This window comes from Zonotrichia albicollis, chromosome 21 (assembly GCF_047830755.1).
Source record: "Zonotrichia albicollis isolate bZonAlb1 chromosome 21, bZonAlb1.hap1, whole genome shotgun sequence".
Taxonomy (NCBI): domain Eukaryota; kingdom Metazoa; phylum Chordata; class Aves; order Passeriformes; family Passerellidae; genus Zonotrichia; species Zonotrichia albicollis.
In genome coordinates this window covers 11575095-11600764 of record NC_133839.1, presented here as the reverse complement: position 1 = coordinate 11600764, position 25670 = coordinate 11575095, and the positions used below count along the sequence as shown (strand labels likewise).

Sequence of the window (25670 nt, the reverse complement as noted above, 5' to 3'; positions counted from 1 at the left end):
AAGGGAAGAGATTGAAAATAAACCTTTTGAGCCCATTTTTCGAGTTATTTTGTATGTGCCCTGTCCTTTTGGTAGCTGTCATTGCTTAAATCCATCTAACTTGATGAGGAAGGAAAGAGATTCAGCTTGAGAGCAAATTCAAAGTGAAAAGATTTGGCCAGTGACATGATGAAAGGGATAAATGTAGGTAGAATGGGATTAAACAGACGTATTCTTGGTATTGAACACATGGCTCAGAGGCCTTTACTCTTGGCAGCCTTATTTGAAGCCAAATTTGTATCCCTTTTACATGAAAAAGGAAGGGTAAAATTAATTTAAAAAATCAATGTGTAACTGAATGAGATAGAAATTGTTTGATAGAACTGATAGGCATTTGTGAAGCCTCGCTGCAGAGCATCAGGAGCAGCATCAGGGAGCAGCTGTGGCAGCAGAGATGCCTGGGTTTGCAGGGCTGCTCTCAAGGAGCTGTCCTGGTGGCTGCAGCTCTGCCCAGGAGGGGCCTGGCTGCAATTTCCCCCTGACAAACAGCGCTGGGCTGCGGAATTCCTGCTCATCCTCCTGCCTTTGGAGCCTCAGTGAGAGGGGAGCTCCCTGCATTGCCCAAGCATTGCCTTTACTCCCGAGGGTGTGCGTGCTGTGTGCACCTCAGGACAGCGGCTGGCACCGCGGTGTGGCACAGTCACTCTGCTGGGCACAGCCACTTGTGCTCGCCACGCTGAGTGAGAGCAGCTCGAATTCTCTCGCCCGGGGAGTAAACACAAGGGGGAAAGTAAGGCACGAGACCAAAACTGAGTAAGAAGTCAGTAGAAGAGCCAGAAACGGGGTCTGCTAACCCTGTGCGTTATTTGTTTTTTAGGGTATGCTGCCAGTATTAATAACAAAAGAATTGGCTCCGTTTGCACACTGGGGCTATGAAATATGCATGCCTGTGTTCCTGCAATCAGGGGAGCGCTGTCCTCCGAGGAGCAGCACTGCAGGTTAGCACTCTGCCAGGGTCCCCGTGGCTGGCTGCTTCTCGGTGCCTGTCACCTTCTGTAGTCATCAAGTGGATAAAGAATTTTTGTCATGCTGCTTCATGAATGAAGCCTGTGCTCCTAAAGAGCATAAGAATTAGCTCTGAAGTGTGCATTAGCACAAAGCCGAGGATGTTGGAAATCATAAAAACTAAAATACACATGCACTCCATTTTCCCTTTCCCTCATCCTGACTCTGAGTGGGGATGGAGTCTGGGTTTAGTTTGTCACGGGTTTTTTTCACCCTGGCTGCCGCTAAAATGCTTGGGACTCTGGAGAGCTACCAGCCCTTTGCTTTTAGCATCATTCAAAAATCTTCCATTTAGAGACCATTCTGATATCTTGGTGGTTTTTTTTCTTCGTCGTCTTTTTTTAACTACTAAGGAAATTTGCATGAAAATGGAATCATTGTTTCTGAAGAGTTCCATCTGCTCCTGCTGCTTATTCTGGAGCTGAAGTCATAATCCTCCGTTTGTGAAATTTCCCATTGAAGAGATTTTTGGCTTGTTATAGTTTCAGCGAAAAATTCAGAACAGAAGAAATAAAGATGCTTCACCTAGAAAAAAAAAATTAAAAAGAAAAAGCCTGGAGATGACATCAGAAGTGCCAGTATATCTGCAGTCAATACACTGTAATTCCATAGGGACTGAGGGAGTAGGAAATAGGACAGTACATGAGGGATGTGGGGCTTGGGGTGGGAAAATGCATTTCCTCACAGCATCAGAGCTTTGGCTGGGGGTAATGAAGGAATTGTAATCTTCTGGGTGGCTCACTAAATAGGATTCCTTTTGGTGGAAGTGAAAGGGCAGGAATGGTTCAGGGCAACAGGAGTGCTCAGACGAGCCAGAAACGAGAAAAGTCCCTTTAAAAGAGCTTTTTGACCAGACTGGAACTGCCAGGCTTCTCCCAAGGAGGATCCATGGGATGGATATTCACGTAGCCACTCTCACAGCCCTGTATCTACTTCCGAGGGGTATATTGTGAACGAGAACAGGATTTTTGTTGTTGTTCTAATTCCTTCTCTTCCCGTGTTTACTGACACTCATGTGCAATGCCTGTGTGAAGGCCGGGCACATGCAATGGCAGCGGCAGGACACGGAGCATGTGTGTGCTGGGAGGTGCCGCTGTCCTGCCCGGACCTCTGTCGCTATGCAGAAATGCTGCGGGAAACTGGGTCAGGGCAGCGGGCTGGGGCTCGGCATCGCGTGCGGTGCGGTGCAGGCTCCCTCCGCTCCCGGAGACGTTCCCGGGGAACCGTGACCTCCTTCTGCATCCCCATCACGGGACTGCTCCCCGCGCCACGCGGGTGTTTGTGGAGAGCATCGCGTATGTACGAACTGGGCTGTGCTTACAGTAGGTAACGCACAGCTCTGCTCGGGAAAGGCAATGCACCCGCAGCATTTGGCATTTTCTGTGCTCGTTACATGGTGCTGTGCACGTGTGCCCCTGCGTGCAGCGCCTTGCCCGGAGCTGCCCCGTTAACCCTTCCCAGGGCCGGCGGTTCCCAGCAGCTCCCCTCCATCCATCCATCCATCCATCCATCCGTCCATCCATCCATCATCCATCCGTCCATCCATCCATCCATCCGTCCGTCCATCCATCCATCCATCCATCCGTCCATCCATCCATCCATCATCCATCCATCCATCCATCCATCCATCATCCGTCCATCCATCCATCCATCCATCCATCCATCCATCCATCCATCATCCATCCATCATCCATCCATCCATCATCCATCCATCCATCATCCATCCATCCATCATCCATCCATACATCCATCCATCCATCCATCCATCATCCGTCCATCCATCCATCCATCCATCCATCATCCATCCATCCATCCATCCATCATCCGTCCATCCATCCATCATCCATCCATCCATCCATCCATCCATCCATCTATCCATCCATCCATCCATCCGTCCATCCATCCATCCATCCATCCATCCATCCATCTATCCATCCATCCATCCATCCGTCCATCCATCCATCCATCCATCCATCCATCCATCATCCATCCATCCATCCATCCATCCATCCATCCATCCATCCCTCCATCGCTGCGGGCTGCGCTCACACATCCCATCCTGCTGCTGTGTCCCTGCCCGTGTGATGGCTCTCACGGTGCCTTCCTCCTTCTCCCGAGCACTGCCATGTGCACACAGCTCTGGAACTCCGGCAGGACTTGGGTCACAGCATCATGGAACGGCTCGGGTTGGAACGGACCTTAGTGATCACCTGGCTGCGTTGCTGTGGGCAGGGCTGGCACTGACCCACACCAAGGGACACATAGGTCCCGTCCCACCGAGCCTGCTTCCCCAGCCAGACCCCACCAGGCTGCCCCTGCACAGCCCTCCCTGGCTTGTTTTCACTTCTCCCTGTCTCCTGGCTGCTGAACTCTCCCCCTTTGTAAAATCTCTTAATGTACTAACTCCTGGAGATGTCAGCCCACAGCTCTGTCTGCAGCTCAAGCATAGCCATTAGCAGCTATTGAACTTTATATACAAATCAGAGGTGTAATTTCCCTCTTTAGGGACAAAGGAGGGCTGATACCAACACACCAGCTTTGAGTGCAGCCGTGCCCTGTGAGCTCCACAGGAAATACACTTAGCTAAACACAGTTGTAATTATGTGCAGCTCCCAACCTCTGCTTTCTTGCTGTTCTGTACCACAGTAGTGCTCAAAGTAGCAGGGATTTAGGAAAGCCTGGCTATCTACACCTCATCCCAATCAGTCTTGCTCCCTTGTTGCCAGCTGCTGTATCTCCTCTGTCTTCTCTCTTATCTGTCCCTGGCCTTCAGAGCCTTTTAAAGAGGTAATTTTGCTGGTTGGGTAAAGCCTGGTCTCTTGTGGGGCGAGGTGCTGCTCACCTGCTCCATGGGTGCAGGTTGGGCTGGGAGAGCCCCTCCTGCTCTGCCTAAAGGTCAGATTTTCATCCAGGGACTGCTGTGGACCCCACAGTCCTGCCATCAAACTGTGCTGGTCTGTGCCACGCTGCCTTCTGGAGCTGGGGGAAGGCACTGGGGAGGGCACCGAGCTCCTGGCTCAAGGCACAGACCCTGACATCCCAAAAATTCATTAGTTGGACCCAGATTGAGATAGTAGATATTGGCAGAGGATAATGCACTGTATTCTGTTGGATATTGGATGCTTTCAGAGGAGAAGCTGGTGCTGGGCTTCAAGGATAAATAAATATTGGCAAATTTGTATCTACAGACTGTTCTGAGAAATGAAACATCTTCAAGGGGAAAAGCCTATGCTAAAGTTTGTTATCACTTTTCGTACCTTCAATTTTGAGGAAGGGTCCCTTTTACTTATCTGACAGCCGCAGGAAAACAGGCATTTTTCAGATCTGTCAGATCAGTTTGCCTTTGTTTTGTGCTGCAGGTGAGGCTGTGTCACAGGCTGGTCTGGGGCTTAGCTGTCTGGCCTCCAGAGCTGCCCACAGAACTGTGTGTGAGCTGCAGTAGCATGTACACATCCTTTCAAAGGTAGCTGTTTGTGTTACTGCAGCATTAAATTCCTTTGTTTTATCTTTTTAAATTAATTTCATGCTTTTTTCTTGTGTGCGGAAACAGAGACTCACATGTATGGCCCGAGCACAAATTCTGCACAGCTACAGCAAAGTTCCAAATGAGACTAGAAATTACATGTAGCTTTGTGATTTAATTTTCTCTGACATATTGAGTCTATGTTTTAGCCTACAGAACTCCACAGCTGTGCCCTAATTCTCTTTTCCTTGTGATCTCAACATCGCTGCCTTTTAAGGCATTGCTATTCTTGGATCTCAGCAGGACACCATGTTAGACTGTCACCCTGCTCGCTGCACTGCCAGTGCAGAGAGCAGCTTCTCCCTGGACTCACAGAGAATGTGTGCAAGCAAACTTTGGAGCAATTTAGTGGGTGGATGAGGCTAGATCAGAGTGCTTTATATCCTGCACGGTAGCATGTATTGAGCTGAGGGTGTACGGGTTCCTCTGTCACTGCTGTCTCAGGGCATAAGGAAAATGTTGGTGTTTTGTTGCAAATAACAAGCAATAATGCAATTAGTCTTTGGCAAGACTCACACAGGAAAAGCTGGATGTCTTTGCCTTTAAAGAAGAGGGTCGCTGTCCTGTGGGTATTTATGTTCTGTTTGGTTATGTGACATTCATATCTCCAGAACTCAAGTCTAATTCCTGATTTAAGCAAACACTGACTGTGTATAACCGTGGTGTGGCCCTTGTCTAACATCTCTCATTCGCTCCTGCATATTCAGTGCAAGCGCAGTTTGCTAAATGCGGTGTAGGAGCTCTCTCAGTGTGATTTGGGCTGTTCTGGCACACGATGAGCTGTGTGTCTCTCACGGTGAGATCTGTGGGGCTGAGCATCCGGGGTGCCTCCTGTGAGTAGCAGGGGCTGTTTGCAGGAGTACGTGTGCTGCAAAGTCATCACAGCACAGCACAAAGAGCCCCGCAGTTTTGCTGATAAGATGCCTGGTGGTAAGCACTGGGAGTTTTCTATTTGCCTTGTTTCCAAGATGTATGATAAAAACCCTAATGCAGATTTTAATTTTTAACTCCTAAAAAAACGCGTGGGATTATCTTGGGTGAGCAGCTCGAACGTATCATGCCATTGGAATGTCAAAAATTTAATGCAGAAATCCAGGCGCTGTTGTCGGGGCAGATCATTTTAATTTCAAATCTGAATCTTACATGTTTCCTCTCAAACCCTCTCACATTTCTTGCAGCACCTCTCGTTGCAGAGGATCCCTCGGGCTAAACCCGCTGTGCTGCGCTGGGGAGGATTTATGGCAGCCAGCGAGGCTGCAGCGAGCAGGGCAGCTCTGTCTGTCTGTCTGTCTGTGCTGCAGAGAGCAGGGCAGCTTTGTCTGTCTGTCTGTCTGTCTGTCTGTCTGTGCTGCAGAGAGCAGGGCAACTCTGTCTGTCTGTCTGTGCTGCAGAGAGCAGGGCAGCTCTGTCTGTCTGTCTGTCTGTCTGTGCTGCAGAGAGCAGGGCAGCTCTGTCTGTCTGTCTGTGCTGCAGAGAGCAGGGCAACTCTGTCTGTCTGTCTGTCTGTGCTGCAGAGAGCAGGGCAGCTCTGTCTGTCTGTCTGTCTGTCTGTGCTGCACACACAGACGTGCTGCGAGTGGGGCTCGGCTGGGCCCTGAGAGCGAGCAGGAGATCAGTTTGGTTTGGCCAAGCTGCCATTCCCCCTCCCAAAGCCAGGCAGAGCGGCCGTGCTGGGGTCTGGAGCCACGGTGGGAGCTGTGGCCAGGCTGGTTCCTGCAGAGAGCAGCTCAGGACAGGCTTAATGAGGGTTAATCAACCCCCCTAATTCGGGCCGTGTCCCCAGGCAGTCAGGGGAGAGGTGGATTCCTCCAGCAGGCAGTTCAGAGGCGCTGTTAGGGACTGATCACAGTCCCAGCACGGGGCTGCTCCCTGCACCAGGTTCCTGCACAAGCAGTTCAGGCCCCGACTTGTGCTGCTCCAGAGCCTGCTGGAGGAGATGCTGCTCTGTGCCCTGGACAGAGGAATTGGAGCCTCTTCACACACAAGACATGAAATTTGGAAATCTCCATGGCCTTGGCTCCTTGGTGTCTGTTGCTTTTGGTGCCCTAAATCCTCACAGTTTCAGCAGCTCCTGTGGGCATGACCCGCTCCTGCTGTTGGGTGTCCTGTGGAAAACCATGGCTGAAAAACCTTTGCATCACCGCTCCAGCACAGCATCATCTCACGCTCCTGCTCTCCCAGCAGACTGCTCTGGCCGTGCAGCCACGGGCCCCTTCTCTGTTTAGATGCCTTAATGAGGCCGAGGTTTGTGGTCAGGGCTGCTGACAGGAAAGGGGAAAATAAAAATGAGCACAAGGAAGTGTTGTGGGAAGAGCTTTCCACAGCATTCGTGGGATTTAATGTCCTGAGGACACAGTCAGAGGAATTCAAAGCAATAAAATCTCTATGACAAATCATGGAATTGTTGCATTGCATTTAATGTATTTTAATTGACTCTGGTTTTGTCCCCCGTTGGTTTTATAGTGCTGTCATCTGGAAGACAAAGTGTAGAGCTGTGCTTTCCCAGCAGAGCTGTGCCTGTGTCTGCACTGGTTGGATCTGGAAGGCCAGACTTGGTGTGAGCTGGATAATTACCCTGTAAATGAACCAGAGCAAATGTAGGTTTGAGGAATCTCTTGAAATGTGAGTGAAATATTGACTAGGTACCAATTAAGTGAGCACGAGGCTGGATCATGTGGAAAATAGCATGTAAAGATGTAGTTAGACTGTATAGTGAGACATACATACATCGGGATCAACTTGATATCCAAAAAATTAGTTCCGCCCTGTGGAAAAGTTCTTGACTCCAGAGCAGACACTTGGCACAGAGCAGATCCTCCTGTGCTTCAGCTGGGGAAGTAGCTGGTAATTAGAGGCTCATCTTCTGTGAATCACCACAAAAGAAAATGAGGGCACAGTTTTTGAATGGGCTTGATGAAAACAGAGGGATATTGGGATTAGAGACTCATGGTTTCTTCTCTGGGTTTGAAGAAGAGTGTGATTTGTCATGGGTTGCATTGTTGGTGCACCCTGCCTGATCCTCTTCCTGTCTGCTCAATTTGTCTGGAGGTTGTTTGGGCTCTCTTGTGCAGGATGACCACTTTTCTCAGTTTCTCATGCTTTCCTCCCCGTTTGTGAAAGTTCCTCAGTACACAGAAAACCCTGTTTATCTTTGAGCAGCTTCGTTGTGTAGAACAGTTTTACGACAATAGAAATTTCATCCTGAAAATGTGCTGCAGTCCTGGGGGCTCGTGTTGTGAGCAGCCAGTTGTAGCTGTTACCACTATGCCGTGGCTTCCCTCCTCAAGTACATTATCGTATTACCACAGATTTAAATATTTGATTTACAAAATGTCGCTGCCTGATACTCCAGCACTATCATGTAAGGCACATCACAATAGATACAGAGAGTAAAGATTGTTTTAAATGGCTTTAATACAGGCAGAGGTCAGAAAAGGCAAGATAACAGCAGAAGAGGCTATGTCAAAAAGTAATTAGAGCAGGACAAATGGATTGTGCAGGCATGTCGAAGGCTGTTATTTCTGTAGGCAGTGAGTAGGAAAGGTGTTAATGTAATGTGACAGATCTGGAGCAAAAATGAGGGTGCAGGGAAAACAAATAGGAGCTGACCAATGGAATGGTTTAAATTATGAGGTTTGCTTTAACATAATTTGATTACACATGAAAGAAATGTTTAGTGTAGTTTCTTTGAAAACCTAATTGTCTTAAATACTGCATGTTCGATTCAGTCTTTACACCCACAGCAGCAGCCCCAGTGCTGGGGCAGCCTCGCTCCCTGTCAGGAATAGGCATGGGAATACTTTGCCCTGTGTGGCTTCACAAACGAGAGGAGGGTGGAAGATTTTTTTCCCCTAGTGTTTGTCTAATAAAATTGGCTCTTTGCAGTCACGTACATCTTAATTTGGAACCTCGTGCTAACTGGGGTGGGTGGTATCTGGGCCTGGGAGCTGCTGGTGCAGGTGATGCATACATTATCCAGTTTATCAGAAGGAAAGCGTGAGGATCAGGTTTAGCAGGAGGAAGACAGGGAGATAACGTATGTCTTCTTCAGGATTCAGCCCTTGCCCCACTCAGAATTGGAACCAATATTAGTAGGAGGGGGAGCAGTGCAGAACTGCCCCAGATTTCCAGGCTGCTCCAAAGCACTGAGCAGGATACAAAGAACTCCCCCAGCACCATTCTGCTCTGCAGTGTTGAGCTGAGAGCACACAACCTGCTGGACGCAGGAAGATTTGACCTTGCAGCCAGGACAAACTGTGTAGCTCATGGGGATATTTTCCTCACATTTACAGCAGCAGAAACTTAAAATGATGAGAGCATTTTTCTAGAGGAGGATTTTTTGAATATGGTGATTTCTCCTGCTGTCCTGTGCTGTTGTCCTCAATTGCCCTTGCCTTTCTAATAAATATATTTTCCATAGATTTTGACATTTCACCATTTGATTTAAGCTTGAATTCATCTTAATAAGTAATTGTTGTTTAAAGATGGTTGTACATAGTAAATCACTCAGTCTCCAAGCTGAGGTGTTGGCAGGAGGTTCTTACAGAAGCTGGGAGTTCAGGTGATGTGGTTTTTTCAGTGGCATATGCTGTTTTCTGCATGGATGTATTCTTGGCTGGTTACACGGGTACAAAGAGGAAGTCTGAGGGTTTCTCAGATAGTTCCTCCATAATTTTGTTCCCGTTTTTGTTAATTTTGGAAGGACATTTCAGGTCAGCTTTTCCTTTTCTTGTAAAAGAGGAAACTAAGATTACAAACTACACCAAGTTAAATTGAATATTTACAGATGATGGGGAGCGGAAAGGGACATTTGAAATAGCTGCTCCTACTGACAGAACGGCTGATTGCAGGAGGAGTGAACCAAAGCGCCATCCAGCCGGTGAGCGGGGCCCTTCGGTGCGGCCCCGGGAGGGGAGGGGAGAGGAGGGAGCTGCGGGATGTTCGGGCAGCGCCGGGGCCGGAGCGAGGGAGCGAGAACTGCGGCTGAGACCGGGTCAGCATCGGTGCCGGGTCTGCATCGGTACCGGGCCCGCATCGGTACCATCTCTGCATCGGTACCGGGTCTGCATCGGTAGAGGGTCCGCATCGGTACCGGGCCCGCATCAGTACCGGGCCCGCATCGGTACCGGGTCTGCATCGGTACCGGGCCCGCATCGGTACCGGGTCTGCATCAGTACCGGGTCCGCATCGGTGCCGGATCTGCATCAGTACCGGGCCCGCATCGGTGCCGGGTCTGCATCGGTGCCGGGCCCGCATCGGTACCGGGTCTGCATCGGTACCGGGTCTGCATCGGTACCGGGTCTGCATCGGTGCCGTGCTCAGGGCGGCCTGGGCTGGGCTGGGGCCGCTGGGTGTGCCCGGCCCCGCTCCGGTGCGCCGTCCCCGTTCCCGGTGTGCCCAGCCCCGTTCCCGGTGTGTCCAGTCGCATTCCCGGAGTGCTATCCTGTTCCCGGTGTCCCATTCTCGGTGTGCCGTTCTTGGTGTGCCGTCCCGTTCCCGGTGTCCCGTTCTCGGTGTCCCGTTCCCGGTGTCCCGTTCCCGGTGTCCCGTTCCCCGTGTCCCGTTCCCGGTGTGTCCAGTCCCGTTCCCGGTGCCCCATTCTCGGTGTGCCGTTCCCAGTGTCCCGTTCCCGGTGCCCCGTTCCCGGTGTCCCGTTCCCTGCCGCGCCGTGCCGCTCGCCGTGTCCCCGGTCGGGTGCTGCCCTCTCCCGTCCAGCGCCGGCCGCACGGAGCCGCGGGGCCGTGTCGGTGTCCCGGAGCCGCCGGAGCCCTGGAGCGCGGTTCCCCTCGCTGTAAGCCGTGGGTGCGGACCTGGAGCGCGGTTCCCCTCGCTGTAAGCCGTGGGTGCGGACCCGCCCGTGTTTCCCGACCCATCCAAGCGCTGCTCTGTGCCGGTGACAGCCCGGCCCAACAGCGCTGCTCGGCCCCGCATCCCGCGGCTCTCTCTGTGCTGTGTGCCCCCTCCCGAGTCCCGCTCCGTGTGAGGGGCATGGAGCAGCCAGGGTGTTCCCAAACAGAACTTTCCCCAACACCTGATGATCCAAAGAAGCTCCCAAGCTGCTGCAGTTCCAACAACATGTTGGCCGCAGTTGTAATTCTGAAGGTTTTTCTTCTTTGTTTTGCCATCTGACCTGAAATTTGAGGAAATGTCCTCACTGTTTGTTTGTTTTTCCCTGAGCATACAAAAAAATGCTGCTCACCACCAAGCTGGAATTTGTAAATAGTGTTCAGAACTATAATAACTATAGTTATAATAACAAACTTGGGCTGTTGTTGCTATTATTAAAAACACCAGCAACTGCAGCAGGCTGGTGTATCTGTGTGGTTGCAGTTTGCCTAAGTCTGGCATGAAGTCATTTTTGGCTTTCCAGTTGATTACTTTAATGCACAGAATTTTCCCACCTCTTCAAATCTGAGAGAATCTCTGCCTCCCAGCCTACAGGCCTCTCCTCTGTCCCTGCGCCCTGCTGAAATCATCTTCTGCCTGGGTTTGGATGAAGAGCTTGGGCTCGCTGTGTCCCCGCTGGCTGATGGCTGCGTGGTTCTGTAGGTGGGACACACCGGGACAAAGCCCCCCTGCTGCATCTCTGTGGGCTCTGAATATCGACCCCAGGCAGAAGCAGCTGCCACGGGAGGAGGTGCAAGGCTCAGAGCCTGCCCTGGGCCCGCTGCTGCTCCAGCCATGCAGTGCCGGGGCTCTGTGAGCTCTCCTGGTGCCAGGACCCTGCCCAAGGACCTCCCGTGCTTTCCAGTGTGCCCTGATGCTGTGTGACCTGATTTGGTTACTGGGAGTCACAGGAGATGCACTCTTAGAATGGATGGAGCCATCCCATAGGAAGGGAATGGAGCTCGATTGCCTCCTCATAGAAATGTAAAGCTTCTCCCTTTGCAATTCCCCTTTCTTGTACTTTCCCACTAAGGCAGTAAAACCATATACTTCCCATGCCTACAATCCCATTTGTTTTCCCTTTTTCCTCTGAAGGCGACCTCTCTGAGGAGCCCTTAACCTCCCCCCTGCCTTTTCCTCTGTCACACAGAGCTGCTCTCTGCTCTGTGTCACCCACCAAGCGAGGTGCAATGAAACGCTTCTTGAAACCACTCAATTGTCTGGGATGGCAAATTCGGTAGCCAGGCGAATAAAAATAGAAATAAACAGATAAAACCGGAAATTGATAGAAGGATTGCATTTACACAACGACCTATCAAACTAGTAAGAAGGAGAAAATAGCTTAATTTTATGTGCACCGAGTGACCACCTTCACTAGAATTATTAACACCACACTCCTGGTGTGTTTAACACCAGAGAGGAGAGGAATTACCTGATCTGTTGTTAAACTATTATCAAGAGCAGCTCAGACATCAGGTGGATGTTTATTATCATTCCTTGCATTTCTTCCATAGCTCCTCTAAGCAATTTAATATTAATTTTTAATTTTTCTCTCTGAAATAGCTGCATACATAATGAGTGGAATAGATCTTTTGGGGAAAGTACACTCTGTGTTCACCTCCAGCCAGCTCTCTCACTGCAGTGCCTGAAAGCAGTAACGTCCACAGTACCGAGGCTGTTGAGATGTGCTAATCTGAATTTCTATCATTTTTCAGCCACATTTGCAAACCAGGCTGGTTCTGGCTGTGGGTGCTGGGTCTCATTCCCCAGGTTCCTGCCGACCCACGCGGGCTCAGGCACTGCGGAGGTGCTGCCAGCAGCTCCCTTGTGGGTAACGTGAAGACTGAGCCAGGATCGGGTATTTCCTTAGGATCTCTTCGTTGCTTGAATTCAAATCCCCTTCTGTGCTGTGGTTTGCTCCGTGGCCGGCTCAGCGGTGTGGGGGCAGCCCTGGGTCTGTCGCCTTCAGGCCGGGATGTGCTGGGTTTTGTTGTCACAGCCCGGACTTTGTTCCTGCCACAAAGGGGCTGATGGCTCAAACTGCGGGGACACAACAGAGCCCCGATTGTCATGAAAATGGGCAGAGCCCCGCTGCTGCACTGCACGGGGAATTATGGAACTGCGGCCGTGGGTGGGAGAGCAAGGGCTCAAGGAAGGGCTGCCCCTGTCCTAGGCCCACACAGCCCTGCCAGCCCTGCTCGGCCCAAATTCGGGGTTTTCATCCAAGGTTTTGGGATTGGCTGTGGTGAGTGATGGTACTGGCAAAGAGTGTCCTGGGAAGAGCTGTGCTGGCCTGGCCTGGCACTGTTCCGTCCATTTTCGTGGCTCACGATGCCACTTTGTCTCCATGTTTTTGAAAAAGTCACATCTTTTGAGAATTCCTTCTCTTTGGAATGGTGATCTCACGGCACATCACTGTGGAGCAGGGGGAGAGGGGCAGGACCTCCTCTTGCTTCCTGTGCCTGTCCCTTATGGCTTTAACATCAGGACAATAAATCCCGTGCAGGCAGCAGTGCCACTTGCCCACTTTTTGGCAATGCTTTTGGCTTTTACTGTTGCGACCTGGTGTTGTTATAAACTCTTAGATGTCGGTTACAGTAGCATCAGGCTTTTCTCTCTGGGGTGGGAAATGGCTGATACAAGCTAAAATAAGAACCAGCTACTTTATTTTCCTTTTGCCCAGACTTGCTGCATACATGGCTGTTTGGGTCAGACAACAGAACTCCTTTTTCCCGTCTCTTTGCCCATTCCCAGCTGGCCTGTGATTTTACAGAATAGTTTTGGATCTCTGCAATTATTTCAATAATTTTCTGCCCTTAGGGATTTTGTATGAATAAACCACTGCGCGTATTTAATGTGAGTTTGGACAATTATAGTTTTTCCAAGCCAGGTTTGGTCTATAATTACAGTTTCAGAATTGGGGGGGTGGTGGGGGGTGGGAGTGGGTTTCTTTTGGGGTTTTTTTTGGTGTGTCTGTGTTTTGGGTCCGAACAGCAGTTGTGGGAGCAACGTTGTGTTATCTGGAGATTAAGTTGCTTCATTTCAGCCTGCTGTGTCCACACCACCCTGCAGCTTTACAAAATAAGCATTCTGCATTCTGGTCACACTCCTCCGAGGGGTGCCGGGAGCCGGCCCAGGGCTCGCAGGGGATGAAGAATGTGGAGCTCTGGGAGCAGCACAATTGCAAACAGCTGTGTCAATAGTGCAGCCAGGGCTGCCTTACCTTGGCCATGCGCTGCCAGGGCGGCACCGCTCCTCAGCCAGCCCGGGTTTGGTGGCTGTGGACAAGGGGACGTCAGTCCCACAAGGGTTGCACTGACACAGAGCTGCACAGATTTACAGCATCAGCAAAGCTTACAGAGTTTGCTCCTGCAAATGCACCTGCTGTGCAGAAATGCTGGGTTAAAAACAGGATTATGAGTAGAGAGAATCATGGAAGGGTTGGGGTTGGGGTTGGTGGCCAGATCCCCTGCCCAAGCAGGGTCAGCTGGAGCAGGGGCCCCGGGCTGCCAGGAGGACACCACTGAGCTCTGCCCTGCATTGCTGGATGTCACCAGAAAGCAATAAAATTTCAGGCTTGGGATGGAGTGAAATATGACCTCTTTTGTTGCCTCTGAGCCTTGTTTATTCTAAGCCAGGCATTTCTCAGAGTGCAGTTGGGTGCTGCAGTCCTCGGGATGAGGAACAGAAGCAAACTGTGCCTTTTGAGCAGAGCCAGTTTTGAGACATCCAGACATCTGGATGACAGGTTGGATTGGGCATCAGCAGAAATGCTGTTAGGCATTCCTAAATGCTGTGCTGTGGTGAGATTGGTTTGGGCTGGTCAAACACAGCTGAGCACCAGGACAGTTTATTGGGCACTAAGGACACATGAGCTGCACTGTAGCCCAGGCTGAGTTCATCCCAGAGGGAGGATGAAGGGGCAGAAGAGCTTCCTGAGAATATTTTCTGGTGCAGACACACGTGGCTGTGTCTGATGAAGGGCTCACCATGACCAGTGCTGTCAGTGGTACCTGTTTGGAGGTGGGCAGCTAAATCAGTGATGGATTTGTTGTGTTCCATTTTAACTCCAGTGTCTCACTTGTGCAGACTTGTGCAGACCTCACCTTGAACAGGTCCGGGGATGGAGCAGCCACAGGTGCTCTGAGCAGCTTTTCATGTGCTCCTTCATGCTGGGGATCGCTGGGTTTTGTTGGTCTGTTCTGTTGGTACGTGTTTCACAGCACAGGGAGCAGTGCTCTCAACTTCTCTGGCCAGGACTGTGCCGAGGGGTGGCCGGTGCTGATGGCTGGTGGCCAATGGCCAGTGGCCATGCTTGGTGGTGATGGCCAGCGTCTGATGCCTCCTGGCAACTGCCCAGGCCATGCCTCACGGCGGTGGCAGCGGTCAGTCTGTCAGTCTGTCAGTCTGTCAGTCGTTCGCTTGGTCGGTCAGTCTGTTGGTCAGTTGGCCTATTGGTCAGTCTGTCAGTTGGTTGGTTAGTCTGTCAGTCAGTCCATCGGTCAGACAATCGGTCTGTCAGCTGGTCACTCAGTCTCTTGGTTGGTCTCTTGGCCGGTCGGTCTGTCGGTCATTCGGTCAGTCAGTCTCAGCCGGTCGCTCAGTTCGTCTGTCAGTTGGTTTGTCAATCGGTCTCTCAGCCGGTCAGTCTGTCACTCGGTCTCTCGGTCCGTCGGTCACTCGGCCAGTCGCTCTGTCGCTCGATCTCTTGGCCGGTCACTCAGCCGCTCAGTCTGTCGGTCTGTCTCTCGGCCAGTGGCTCAGCCGCTCTGTCACTCAGTCGCTCGGTCTCTTGGCCGGTCGCTCAGCCGCTCAGTCTGTCACTCTGCCTGTCGGTCTGTCTCTCGGCCGGTCGCTCAGCCGCTCTGTCACTCTGTCTGTCGGTCTGTCTCTCGGCCGGTGGCTGTGCCGGGGGGCGGGGGCCCGGCCCGCCCGCGGCCGGTGCGGCGGGGGCGGCGCTGACATCACGTCGTTAGCATAGGGCGGCCCGCGGCGGCGGCGATGGCCGAGCCGGGCTGCCCGCCCGCCGCCGCCATGAGGCGGCCCTAGGAGCCGGCCGGGGATGAAGCGGGACTCGACCTGCATGGAAGGTGAGCGGGGCCGGGCCTTTGTCCGGGCGGTGCCGCCGGAGGCTGCGCGGGCCCGGGGCCGCCGCCCCCCGCCGCTACCGGCCCGGGGCCGCCCCGTCCCGGCGCCCGCGGGGTGCGGCGTGCGGGGCTCGGTGCCGCGGCTCGGACCGCCCGGCACCGCGGGGACAAGGAAGGAGCCGTGCGGGCTTTCCCCTTTCCTGCCTTTTCACGGCTCCCGGGGCGCGGGGCCGGGCAGCGTAGCCCTGGGCTGCGAGCAGGATTATGCAATTAAAAAAAAAAAAAAGGGCATTAGTTTGTTTTGTGGCTTAATTTGTTTATATTTTAAACTTCCTAATCCCTCCGACCATCTGGAGGAGCTTTTTTTAGTATCGTTAATTATGGATAGTATCGGGGTCACGGAGGCGCTCGGTAGCGCCCGCTCGCCCTCCCGGGACCGGCGCTGCCCCCCCCGGTATTTGCAGCCTTTTTTCCCCTCTGTGGCTGAAGACAGCGGTAAAGCTCACCTTCAGAGTAAGGATGAGATATTCCAGGAGAGAGCATGGCGTGTTGGGCAGCACACGCTGGAGAAGTCACTGTTTCTGTTGTGCCCAGGCCCTGCTCCCGCAGCCCGCACTGCTGGGGGTGGGGTTAGTTTCAGATTTTCTTAAATCAGCATCCTTCTCAGGGGTTGCACATCTAGACAGCTTCAATAGGGCCAAGAGAACAGGTTTTAGGGCAGGTAAGTCAGGGCTTCATCCTACCGCTTTGTAATGCACCAATTAATAAAACCAAACCGGGGTAACCCCGTCGTTAATCCAGAGCGTGCGGCCGAGCCGGGGCAGGGCAGGGACCGCGCACGGAGCTTTATTTTGCTAAAATGGGATCAGCGAAAGTTGGTCACTCGGGAGAGCGACTGAACTCGGGGTCGGTCTGTGAGCGTGGGCAGCGCGACCGAGACCCTCGAGCGTGTCCCCAGCTGCGGTGCCGGCCATCGGGCACATTTTGGTGTGCGGGCTTTTGTTCCAAACTCTTTGTGCAACAACTGGCCGGGGCCAAGGAGCCGTCCCGTCCCCGTCCCGCACAATGGAGCGGGGCGGGGGTCCCGCGGCGCCCCGTGCCCCGCAGCCCCCGCCCGCCGGGACGTGCGGCCCGTGGGGCGCGGGGCCGCGCTCGGGGCTCCCCTGCCCGCAGAAGTTGCATTTCACAGATGAGGTTTTGATATGCAAATGGACATGTGTCCCAGGCAGGGGAAGGGTGATGGCTTTCATCAGCTGCACGCTCTTGATTTATACCGAGCCGAAAAGGAGCAGCTGATGATTTCTGGGGGTTTTAATGGGGGATTTCTTTTGATTGAACTCTACTGGGGCAGAAACGGAATCAGGGTGGAATAAGACTGTGAGTTTGAGATTTCATTACTGGAAAGGGAGACCAGAGAGAGATGCACTGGCCATTCCTCTAGTGCAGCATTTCTCCTCTTTGCTTTCCAGTACTCACTTGCTGCTTTTTAAAATGAGACTCTCTGTGAGTAGAACATCTTCTTACAGTACAGGGAATAAGGTTGCAGGCTTCCACTTTCTTTCCCCTCCTCTATTTTTTTTTTTTACAGGAGACTTGTCCATTTAAATTAACCTTTCTCCCAGCTGGGCACACAAATGTTTTTGTTTTAGTTTACAGAGGGTTAATTCTATTCAGCGCTCGCCGCGGCCGGCCTGATCCGGGGCAGCACAATCTGCTCTTTGAGCCGGGCTGGCCAGGCAGGACGCGTGGGGTGGGACCCCCATCTGCGGGCTCGGTGGGGAGCAGCAGCGGACCCCGGCCCTTTGTGCGCCCGGCCGCGGCTCTGCCGGCCCGAGCAGGGGCCAACGCAGAAAATTTAATCCCTGTGTTCATCGATTATAAGTTAAAAAAAAAAAAAAAAAAAAAGGCCCTTGAAGCAAAGGCGCCTGGTTTGGGGGTGGGCTTGTTTGGACAATGCAGCGCTCCACTGAGGGGGGAGTTCCTCCAGTTCTGGGGCTTGAATTTCACAGGATGGTTTTCTTGAAACTAAAAATCGACAACGAAAAGCATCGTTAGGAAAAATAAAGGGGAAAAGAAACCCCAACGCGTTTGTTTGTGTTCGAGGCATCACCAGAGGCGAGAGGAGAGTGAGATGCGGTTGGGATTTAAGTAACACATGTGTGAGATCTCCCCCTCCGCCCCCTCCCCAAACAGCTGGTATTTAGCAGCTTGAGATTTAAACCCCGCTCAAGGGTGCTGCAGGGGGCTGCGACAGGGTCAGTTAATCAAGAAGCAAATAACTGGCACACAGCGTAAAAGAGGTTAAATATATTAAAGAATTGCAGTGCTGAGTGTTGCCTGTAATTTTTTTTCAGCTGTAAAAGATTTTCTTAGCTGTAAATTCATGTTCTGTTGTATAAATGGGAAGTTTTGCCTGTGGCATCTTTCCTCGTTCTCCCTCTTGCTTTCCAGCCAGGCCAAATCCCAACACTGTCTGCTCTGGTGTTTGGCTGAGGGCTTGTGCCTTCACTTTTGGCCTTACTTTTGGAAATAAAGCCTTTGTTTCTCCTCCATCGCAAAGCCCCGCTATGGAGAATCGCCCAGGCCGGCTGCACCAAAACCCCGCCAGGTTTCCAAGGTAAATCTCCCAGGGAGCTGTAGCTGCTGTAGAGTTTTCAGTGGGGTCTGCAGGGCTGGCTCTGAGCCCCTGGCAGCCTGGGGACCTGCAGCCAGCTCCTGGTGCCCTCCGGGGATGTGGCAGTGCCACTCCCAGCACTGTGGGACTGCCGGGGTGTTTGGGCACAGGGCTGGCACAGGTGGCAGCAGTGACAGGGATGTGTGTCCCCATGCTTCAGCTCATCTGCTGTGTGGTTTAGAATCTCATCCACGTGCTGTAGTGCTTTCTGTTCGGGTCTTTGCTATGAGTTTCACCAGGATTGTAAGAGACTTCCTTTTGGAAATTCACGGGAATTTTGTTGAAAAAATTATCAAGACTGCTCATTTTGCCGAGGGCAAAAGACGGTTTCTTGAAAAATTTAATGTATTGCTTTTACTGTTTGTGTTATAAAGCATATATGAGGAGAGCTTTTTTTCTCTTCTTTACTCCATGTTCTGTCATTCTTGTGTAACATCATCATATTCTTGGAGAATTTACATTGTATGTGGTATGAAACCTACCATGACCTCTGAAAACAATACATCCTTTAATGTGGCTTCGGGGAGGGGCTAGCGAGGGAGTAGCCATAAAAATCTTCAGGGTTCAAGATGAGGTTGAGGTTTTTGTGAGTGCTTTTGTCGTAGCAGCAACTGTTTGATTTAGTGGCCCCTGCTACAATGGGTTGGGAGAACAAAGCCAGAATATCCCGTGTATGAGTTTGTTAAATGTAAGACCCGTCAGGAAAATTGGGGAAGGGGGTAGGGGGAAGCTTCCTCAGCTCGCTCTCTGAAATAAAACAGGTATTTGAAAAAAATTCTTACCAATTGCTTTGTGTCCTAATCTGTGTTGTCTTGTGTAGCATTTGAAACCAGAGGAATCAGTGAGATGAGAGGTGACAGGGAGGAGGGAGGGCTTATTCACTTAAAAATTGCTATTTTTGTTATCTGTTTTGATATTCTAGTGAAATTTCAAGGCTAAGGGAGTTCAGAGCACCCTCAGTGCAAACTGCATTAGATTTGCTGGTGCTTTACCATTTCTGTGCAGTTTCCTGTGGTTCTGCCCCTTCTCTCCCATCCTTCACCCACACCAGGGGCTGCATTATGTGGGGTGAAAACTGGCAAAGGTTAGGAGCAGCAAACCCGTGGGCCTGGCCATGGTCCCTGCCGGATTTTTAAAAGATCTAACCTCTAAGGCTTTCTGTAGGCCATCATTTTTCATCTGCCATTTGTTAGTGGGGAGCACAGCCACCTCCGTGGTCCCTGGGCTCTGTCTTTGTTCCCGGGGTGTGCCGCTGCTGTTTGCAGCTCTAACCTGCAGGCCCAGGAGCAGTTTCTGCTGGGGGTGAGCGCAGTTCCTGTGGCCGTTCTCACCGTCGGCCGGGGAGATGGAGATGGAGATGGTGAGGGAAGGTTCTGGTTCCTCCTCGCTTCAATCATCCGGGCTTCCCGCACTGCCGGGTGACGGCCCCATTCTTCCCACAGCAAAACCAGCAGTGCCTGGGAATGGGCCCTCACTGACACGGTGGGCCGGGGCTGCTCCGGCCTGTCCTGCCTTGGGCCGGTGTGGGAGCCGCTGCCATCCCGGTGCTGCTGCCCCAAGCCGGGCACTGCTGCTGAGCGGGATTTATGGCACGGCTCTGCGAGCAGGGGGAGGGCCGGGAGCGGAGCTGAGCCTGAGCTAAACCCTGCAGATAGAGGCTCCTCTGTCCTGCCTAATCCCCGGCCCCCTCCCCGTGCTTATCAGATTGCTGAAGGTGGAGATTATGCACTCGGTGGCTGCAAAGTCATGTTTAACTGCCTCCCTTCAGAGATGCTCAGATAGCCTGGTTGTACCCACATTCCTTTGGGTGCAGCACATACCTGAGGGGGTCTGTCATGTGAAACTGGGGATGTTTGGGTACAAATCAGGAATGTTTCTTCACTTAAAGTTTGTATTTCCTTTGTTCATCCCTTTATTTCAATGTTTTGGAACAGTGAAATTTGCAGAACAGTGCAAATGTGCATGCTGTGCATAGCAAACCTTTTACAGATTAACACAGATTGGTTCTGGTTTCTACTGGGTTTAAGCTCTGGAGAAAGCTGCTTGTGAGTAGGAGCAGCTGGTTTAGATTTTTACTTGGCTTGTGTAACAGAAAACTGGTTTAATTTCTGCTCCCAAAACATTTGGCTCATTCATTTCTCTTGCATTCACATGTGCTGCAGCAGTAAGAAGCTACACCCTGGTTTGTCAGCTTGCTTGGCTTTATTGAGGCTGGAGAGGACTTCACTGTGACTCTTACCTCCTGCTGCTCCACAAATCCATCCTGTGGATAAACACCTTTGTCTCAGAAAACTCCCTGGTCAAATCTGAATGAGGAAAATCAGCTTGGTGCTGTGCTGGGGGCGAGTTTGACCCAGCTCATCTCCACAGTCAGTGCTGCCCAAAGCCTGGGGAAGGTTCTGTGTGCATACAGGAGCAGTGAGTGTGGGCAGCACGCTGGGCATGGTGTGGGTTTGTGTGTGCCCACCGTGAGCTCCCCTTGGCTCCCAGCGTGGGTGATGGGCACGGGGAGCTGCCGTGCCCTGCTCGGTGCCCAGGCAGCTGAGTGGTTCCTTTCTCTTCTCGTGCCTGGCTCAGCCAGGGTGATCCAGTCATCTGGGTAATGTTTTACATTTGGGAAAGCAACCCCACGGAGAATACTGGAAAACTGCAGATCTGTGTGTCCCTGAATGTATTTGATAGCTCCCACCTTTGCAGTGTAGATCTGTTTGCAACTGTTGGGATTTTATGGGGTTAAAACACGAGATGGGGGCTGGGGCAGCTTGGCCTGGTGTGCAAGGGGTTAAACTGTTGAGCTGTGGAACATCTGCTACAGGAAGAGCTGCTGGTGCAACTTGCTGGCATTATTTTAAGCATAGCTGACTTGGTTGAAGTGAGGTTTAGGCCTCCCCATGCAGTAGGAGGTGATGAGAATCTGCGTGCCCTACCTGGGTCTCTTCACCATCATCTTCCTTTCTGTTTGACATCCCTGTCTGGACCGAGCTGAGCATCATCTCTCCCTCAGGCAGTGTTACAGTCTTAAAATACTGAATTTAATGTGACAGCTCCTGTTGTGGAGAGCCCTGAAATTTACATTTTTAGTCATCCAAAGGCTTTTCAAAGATTTGGAAAAGGACCAGTAAAATCACATCACTGTGGCTCAGCTGTAGGATGGTTTCTGTAACGATGCTCTCTCAGGTTCTGGGCAGTGATGCTGTTGAAGCCCAGAGGTGCCCCTGGAGTCTGTGAGATGTGACAGGATTTCACAGTCACTGCTGTCTGCCAGGTTTCTGTATTTGCACTCTGTGCAGTTGAGGTGGGACATTTCAGAACCCTTTTTTCCCCATTCCATGGAGTTTCTCTTCTTCTCCGCTAAGAACAGCGGGAAGGTTGATGGAGGCTGCTGGGGAGAGCCCCAGGGCCCTGCCTGGCAGCGGGGAAGGGGAGGATGGAGCTGTCCCTGCAGGTTGGACCCTGTGGCCGCCCCTCAGCCAGAGCCACCCGACAGAAACCAGGCCAGGCTCCCCTCAGAGCTCCCTCTTGCCTTGCAGATGAGCGGGTGGATCAGCGAACCTGCCTGATCTGCGGCGACAGGGCCACGGGGCTGCACTATGGCATCATCTCCTGCGAGGGCTGCAAGGGCTTCTTCAAGAGGAGCATCTGCAACAAGCGCGTGTACCGCTGCAGCCGCGACAAGAACTGCGTCATGTCCCGCAAGCAGCGCAACCGCTGCCAGTACTGCCGGCTGCTCAAGTGCCTGCAGATGGGCATGAACCGCAAAGGTAACGCCGGGAGAGGGGACGCTGCCACATGGGGGCTGCCCGGGCCACGGGGAGAGGGGACAGTGCCACCATGGGGGCTGCCATGGGGAGAGGGGACAGTGCCACCATGGGGGCTGCCCCTCCCTCAGCTGCCATCTTGCACTGCAATTGTGCCTCCCAAACTCCCTGCAAAAAAAACTCCAAGACTTAAGCAAAATCATGCATGGATTAAAAATTATGCACAGATACTAAGTTCTGAACTACTTCATTCTTGCATGGAGGAATGCTGTGGGTCTGGGGGGTATCAGGGCTGTGCTGTGGGTCTGGGGGTGGCTCAGAGCCCCTCACCCGGGGGTCGGGGCTGTGCCGTGGCTCTGGGATCAGCCCGGATCCCTCACCTGGGGGCCAGGGCTGTGCTGTGGGTCTGGGGGTGGCTCAGAGCCCCTCACCCGGGGGTATCAGGGCTGTGCTGTGGGTCTGGGGGTGGCTCAGAGCCCCTCACCTGGGGGTCAGGGCTGTGCTGTGGGTTTGGGAACAGCTCAGAGCTCCTCACCTGGGGGCCAGGGCTGTGCCTGGCTCTGGGATCAGCCCGGGTCCCTCACCTGGGGCCGCTCTCACCTGCGGGAGCGCAGCGCCACCTGCCGGCCGCGCGCCGCCCTCCCTGCTCCCCTCCTGCCCGCCCTTTCCTCCTTTTTCTTTTCCTCCTTTCCCTTTTCCTCCTTTCCTCCTTTCCTCTTTCTTCCTTCCTCCAACAACCGTGTGAATTTCACTCCCCTCTGGTGTCTCTGCCAAGGCCAGGGAGGCCTCAGGCAGCCCTGAAGCCCTCAGTGTTGGGTTCTGGAGCTCTCTCTTCCTGCCTTGGTGCCCAATTGTGGCATTGTTGGGTTGGAAAATCCCTTCAATATTAGGTCTAAATACAATAATTTTTAAATTCAGATAAGGGGCAGAGCTTAGCATTGGTAGGAAAACCAGCTTTGAGGAGTCTGGCTGTCATGCAGCCAAGGACCAGGATGGTATTCCAGAGAGTCCATCTGTATTTGGGAACCATTCTAGAGGCCTTTTTGATGGACCACCAGCAAAAACGTTCCTACATTTTGTTGTAGGTGTAAGCTATTTTCTGCTAAAATTATGCTTTGAAATCAAAAGACCAAGGCAATTTGGGAAGTGTCTAAATCACAGTTAGTGGTATATCATCTTGGAAAATAAGAACAATTCCCCCAGAATTCCTGTAATTCCAGTAAGTTAAAAAAACCTAAAGGGGGTAACAGCTAACTATGACAGCCTTTTTTACGTATTTTATTTTTTTTTTTTTAGTGAGAAACCGATTTTATTTTTTAAAGAGCTTTAGTAGCAAATGCACAGCCAGTGCTGTGCCTTGCTGGGGTCGGTGGTTGGGGTTTGGGCAGGCACAGCTCAGCTCCCATGGCCCTCTCCTCTGCCTTGCTGAGGCTCTCCCTGAGCTGCAGAGCAGCCTCGAGGCACACGGGGAGGATTCCAGCCGAGGATATCTCAACCCAAGCAGCAGCGTGGTTTTTGTGGGGCAGAAATTTTCGCTCAAATTTTGTGTAATTTTCTGCTCCAGGAGGGCCTCGTGCAGCCCCTGTGGCAAGCAGGGTGAGGCTGTGCAGCAGCAAGGTCACCGTGCAGCTGGGCAGAGCCTCCTGCCAAGCCTGGCCAGGTTGTGGTGGGAAAGAGATGAGGCCCTGATAAACAGGGACCAGGCTGGGAGGGGGGACACGGAGCAGGGCTGCCACTGCCTCTGCAGAGACAGACAGAGGGAAGGGCAAGGTACAGAAACTGCTCCAGGTTTATCCCCTTAGCTGGGTTTCACTGCAGCTCCCTGGAAATTGATCAAAGAGCCTTAAAAATGCAGCTGAGAAATGAGGCTGCCCCTCTGAAATGCAGCTGTGCAGCTTGGGGTGGTAATTTGAGGTTTAAACAGCAGCTTTGCAAGCAGGCGGCAGGGTCAGACATCCCCCCTCCGTTTTCTGTGGTGGCTGTAGGAGATGGGACCCTCTGAAGGCACAGCAGGGTTGTAATCCAGCAGTGCAGTGCTGTGTGTCTGTGCTGGTGGCTGCTCTGGGGGTGTCCCTCTGGTGCTCCACGGGGCTGTGGGTGGTGGAGTTGGTCGTGCTGGCCTCACATCTCATTTTCCAGCAGTCCTGGGCATTCCCTGGGTTATTTCCAGGGGTCAGATAGGGTTCCTTACCCTGTTCCACTTCTCAAATTATGCAGAAATTATTTGTGATAAGGGATTGCTATTTCCTCGTCACCTGTCACTCAAGGAGCACATGAAGAAGCTAAAATCCTTGAGTAATGCTTGTAGCCCTATGGATGTGTCTGTGCCTTTTGGGGAGAGAACCATCCTGTGTGCTGCTCAAGCACTGGAGGTTTCTCTGTAAACTTCTTTAATGAAAAAAATGAATCTTTTAAGGTATAAAAACTTCTTTCAACATAAATAGGCATCTGCTTAATACCCTGCAGTAGGGTTCCTCACTAAGGCTTGGTTGTATCTTTCAGCAATCAGGGAGGATGGCATGCCAGGAGGCAGAAACAAAAGCATTGGACCTGTCCAGGTGAGCACGTGTGGCTGTCCCTCGTGGTTCCCTTCAGCTTTGGTGTCCTGGGCTGAGCCTCCATCACCCCTGGCCGTGCCTCCTGATGGTGTGGCAGGCTCTGGCTCTGTCAGGAACGCGTCAGGAGCTGTGGATGGTAAATGGAGCTGGGTGCTGCCCGGACACACGGACAGGCTCGCTGCACCCTGTCCTTTGTGAGCCACACAAGGACGTCTGTCCCTCCCTGACTCCCAGTAAATCTCATCTGCCTGCTGCAATCCCTTCAGCTGTGGCAAGCAGGGCACCAGTAAATGTCTGTCTGATTGATGGCCCAGCTTGTGCAGAGATGCCTTGTAAAGAGAGAGGGAATTCAGCACAGCAGCTTGTGCCACAGCCTGAGGAATGATGGCCATTTCCAGCTTGCTCCTGGAAGAGAGGTCTTTTAAAAGTTTAGTGTTTATTTTAGCAAAATAGAAATAACACTGAAAGCAATTTCTGTGGGTCTGAGTGCCTGGGAAGGAGCTCTCAGCCCAGCCCAAAGTGTGAGGAGCCAAGCAAACTCTGCCCTGCTGGATGGTGTCAGACACAGCCTGCAACCACACAAACCTGTTTCCTGCTGTTCACATTAAGGATCATACACAGAATTAAAAAAAACACACACAGAATTAAAAAAAAAAAAAGCCTCTAAATTTTTGTTGTATTTTCCCCATTAGTGGTGGAACATTCCTCAAGGAGCATGCCCAGCACTTTCTTGAAACTTTTTATTACAGTGAACTCAATGTAAAAATTTTTTTACTCTATTTTAGCTTCGTGTATGTTACTCTCTAGAACTTAAGTATTAGATGCTCAATTGGTACTTCAGGTGCCACCTGGTTCTTATCTGGAGGAAAATAAGGAGCTCTGTCTCCCTGTAAATGTTTTCCTGACTGATTTTATATGTGTCACCTTGCCTCTCTTGATTGCTTTATCAAACCAGAGCCTGCCCCACCTCCTGTTTGCCATTCCCCCTGCCAGTCCTGAGTGATGTTCCCGATGCCCTGGCCTCAATTACTGCCAGGTTTCTCAGGGTGTGACAGTGGCTGATTTACAGCTCCTTGCCATGCCCATCTGACATCATCTCCTCACGTGTCAGTTCCTGTGTGCTGTGCTGCCCTCGCTTGA

At 52.0% G+C, this 25670-nt stretch overlaps 1 protein-coding gene across 4 annotated transcripts in view; it reads left to right on the top strand.

Annotated features, from left to right (window-relative positions):
- NR6A1 (nuclear receptor subfamily 6 group A member 1) overlaps positions 1–25670 on the top strand; it is a 72703-nt gene that overhangs the window by 33542 nt on the left and 13491 nt on the right. For 3 of the 4 annotated variants that reach the window (XM_074555977.1, XM_074555976.1, XM_074555978.1), the window contains 2 exons: positions 21745–21975; positions 24475–24530. In XM_074555977.1, the coding sequence (XP_074412078.1) occupies positions 21745–21975; positions 24475–24530 (287 nt within the window). Of the gene's footprint in view, positions 1–15397; positions 15544–21744; positions 21976–24474; positions 24531–25670 lie in introns of those variants that run through there. The other variant, XM_074555979.1, reaches the window with a different exon arrangement.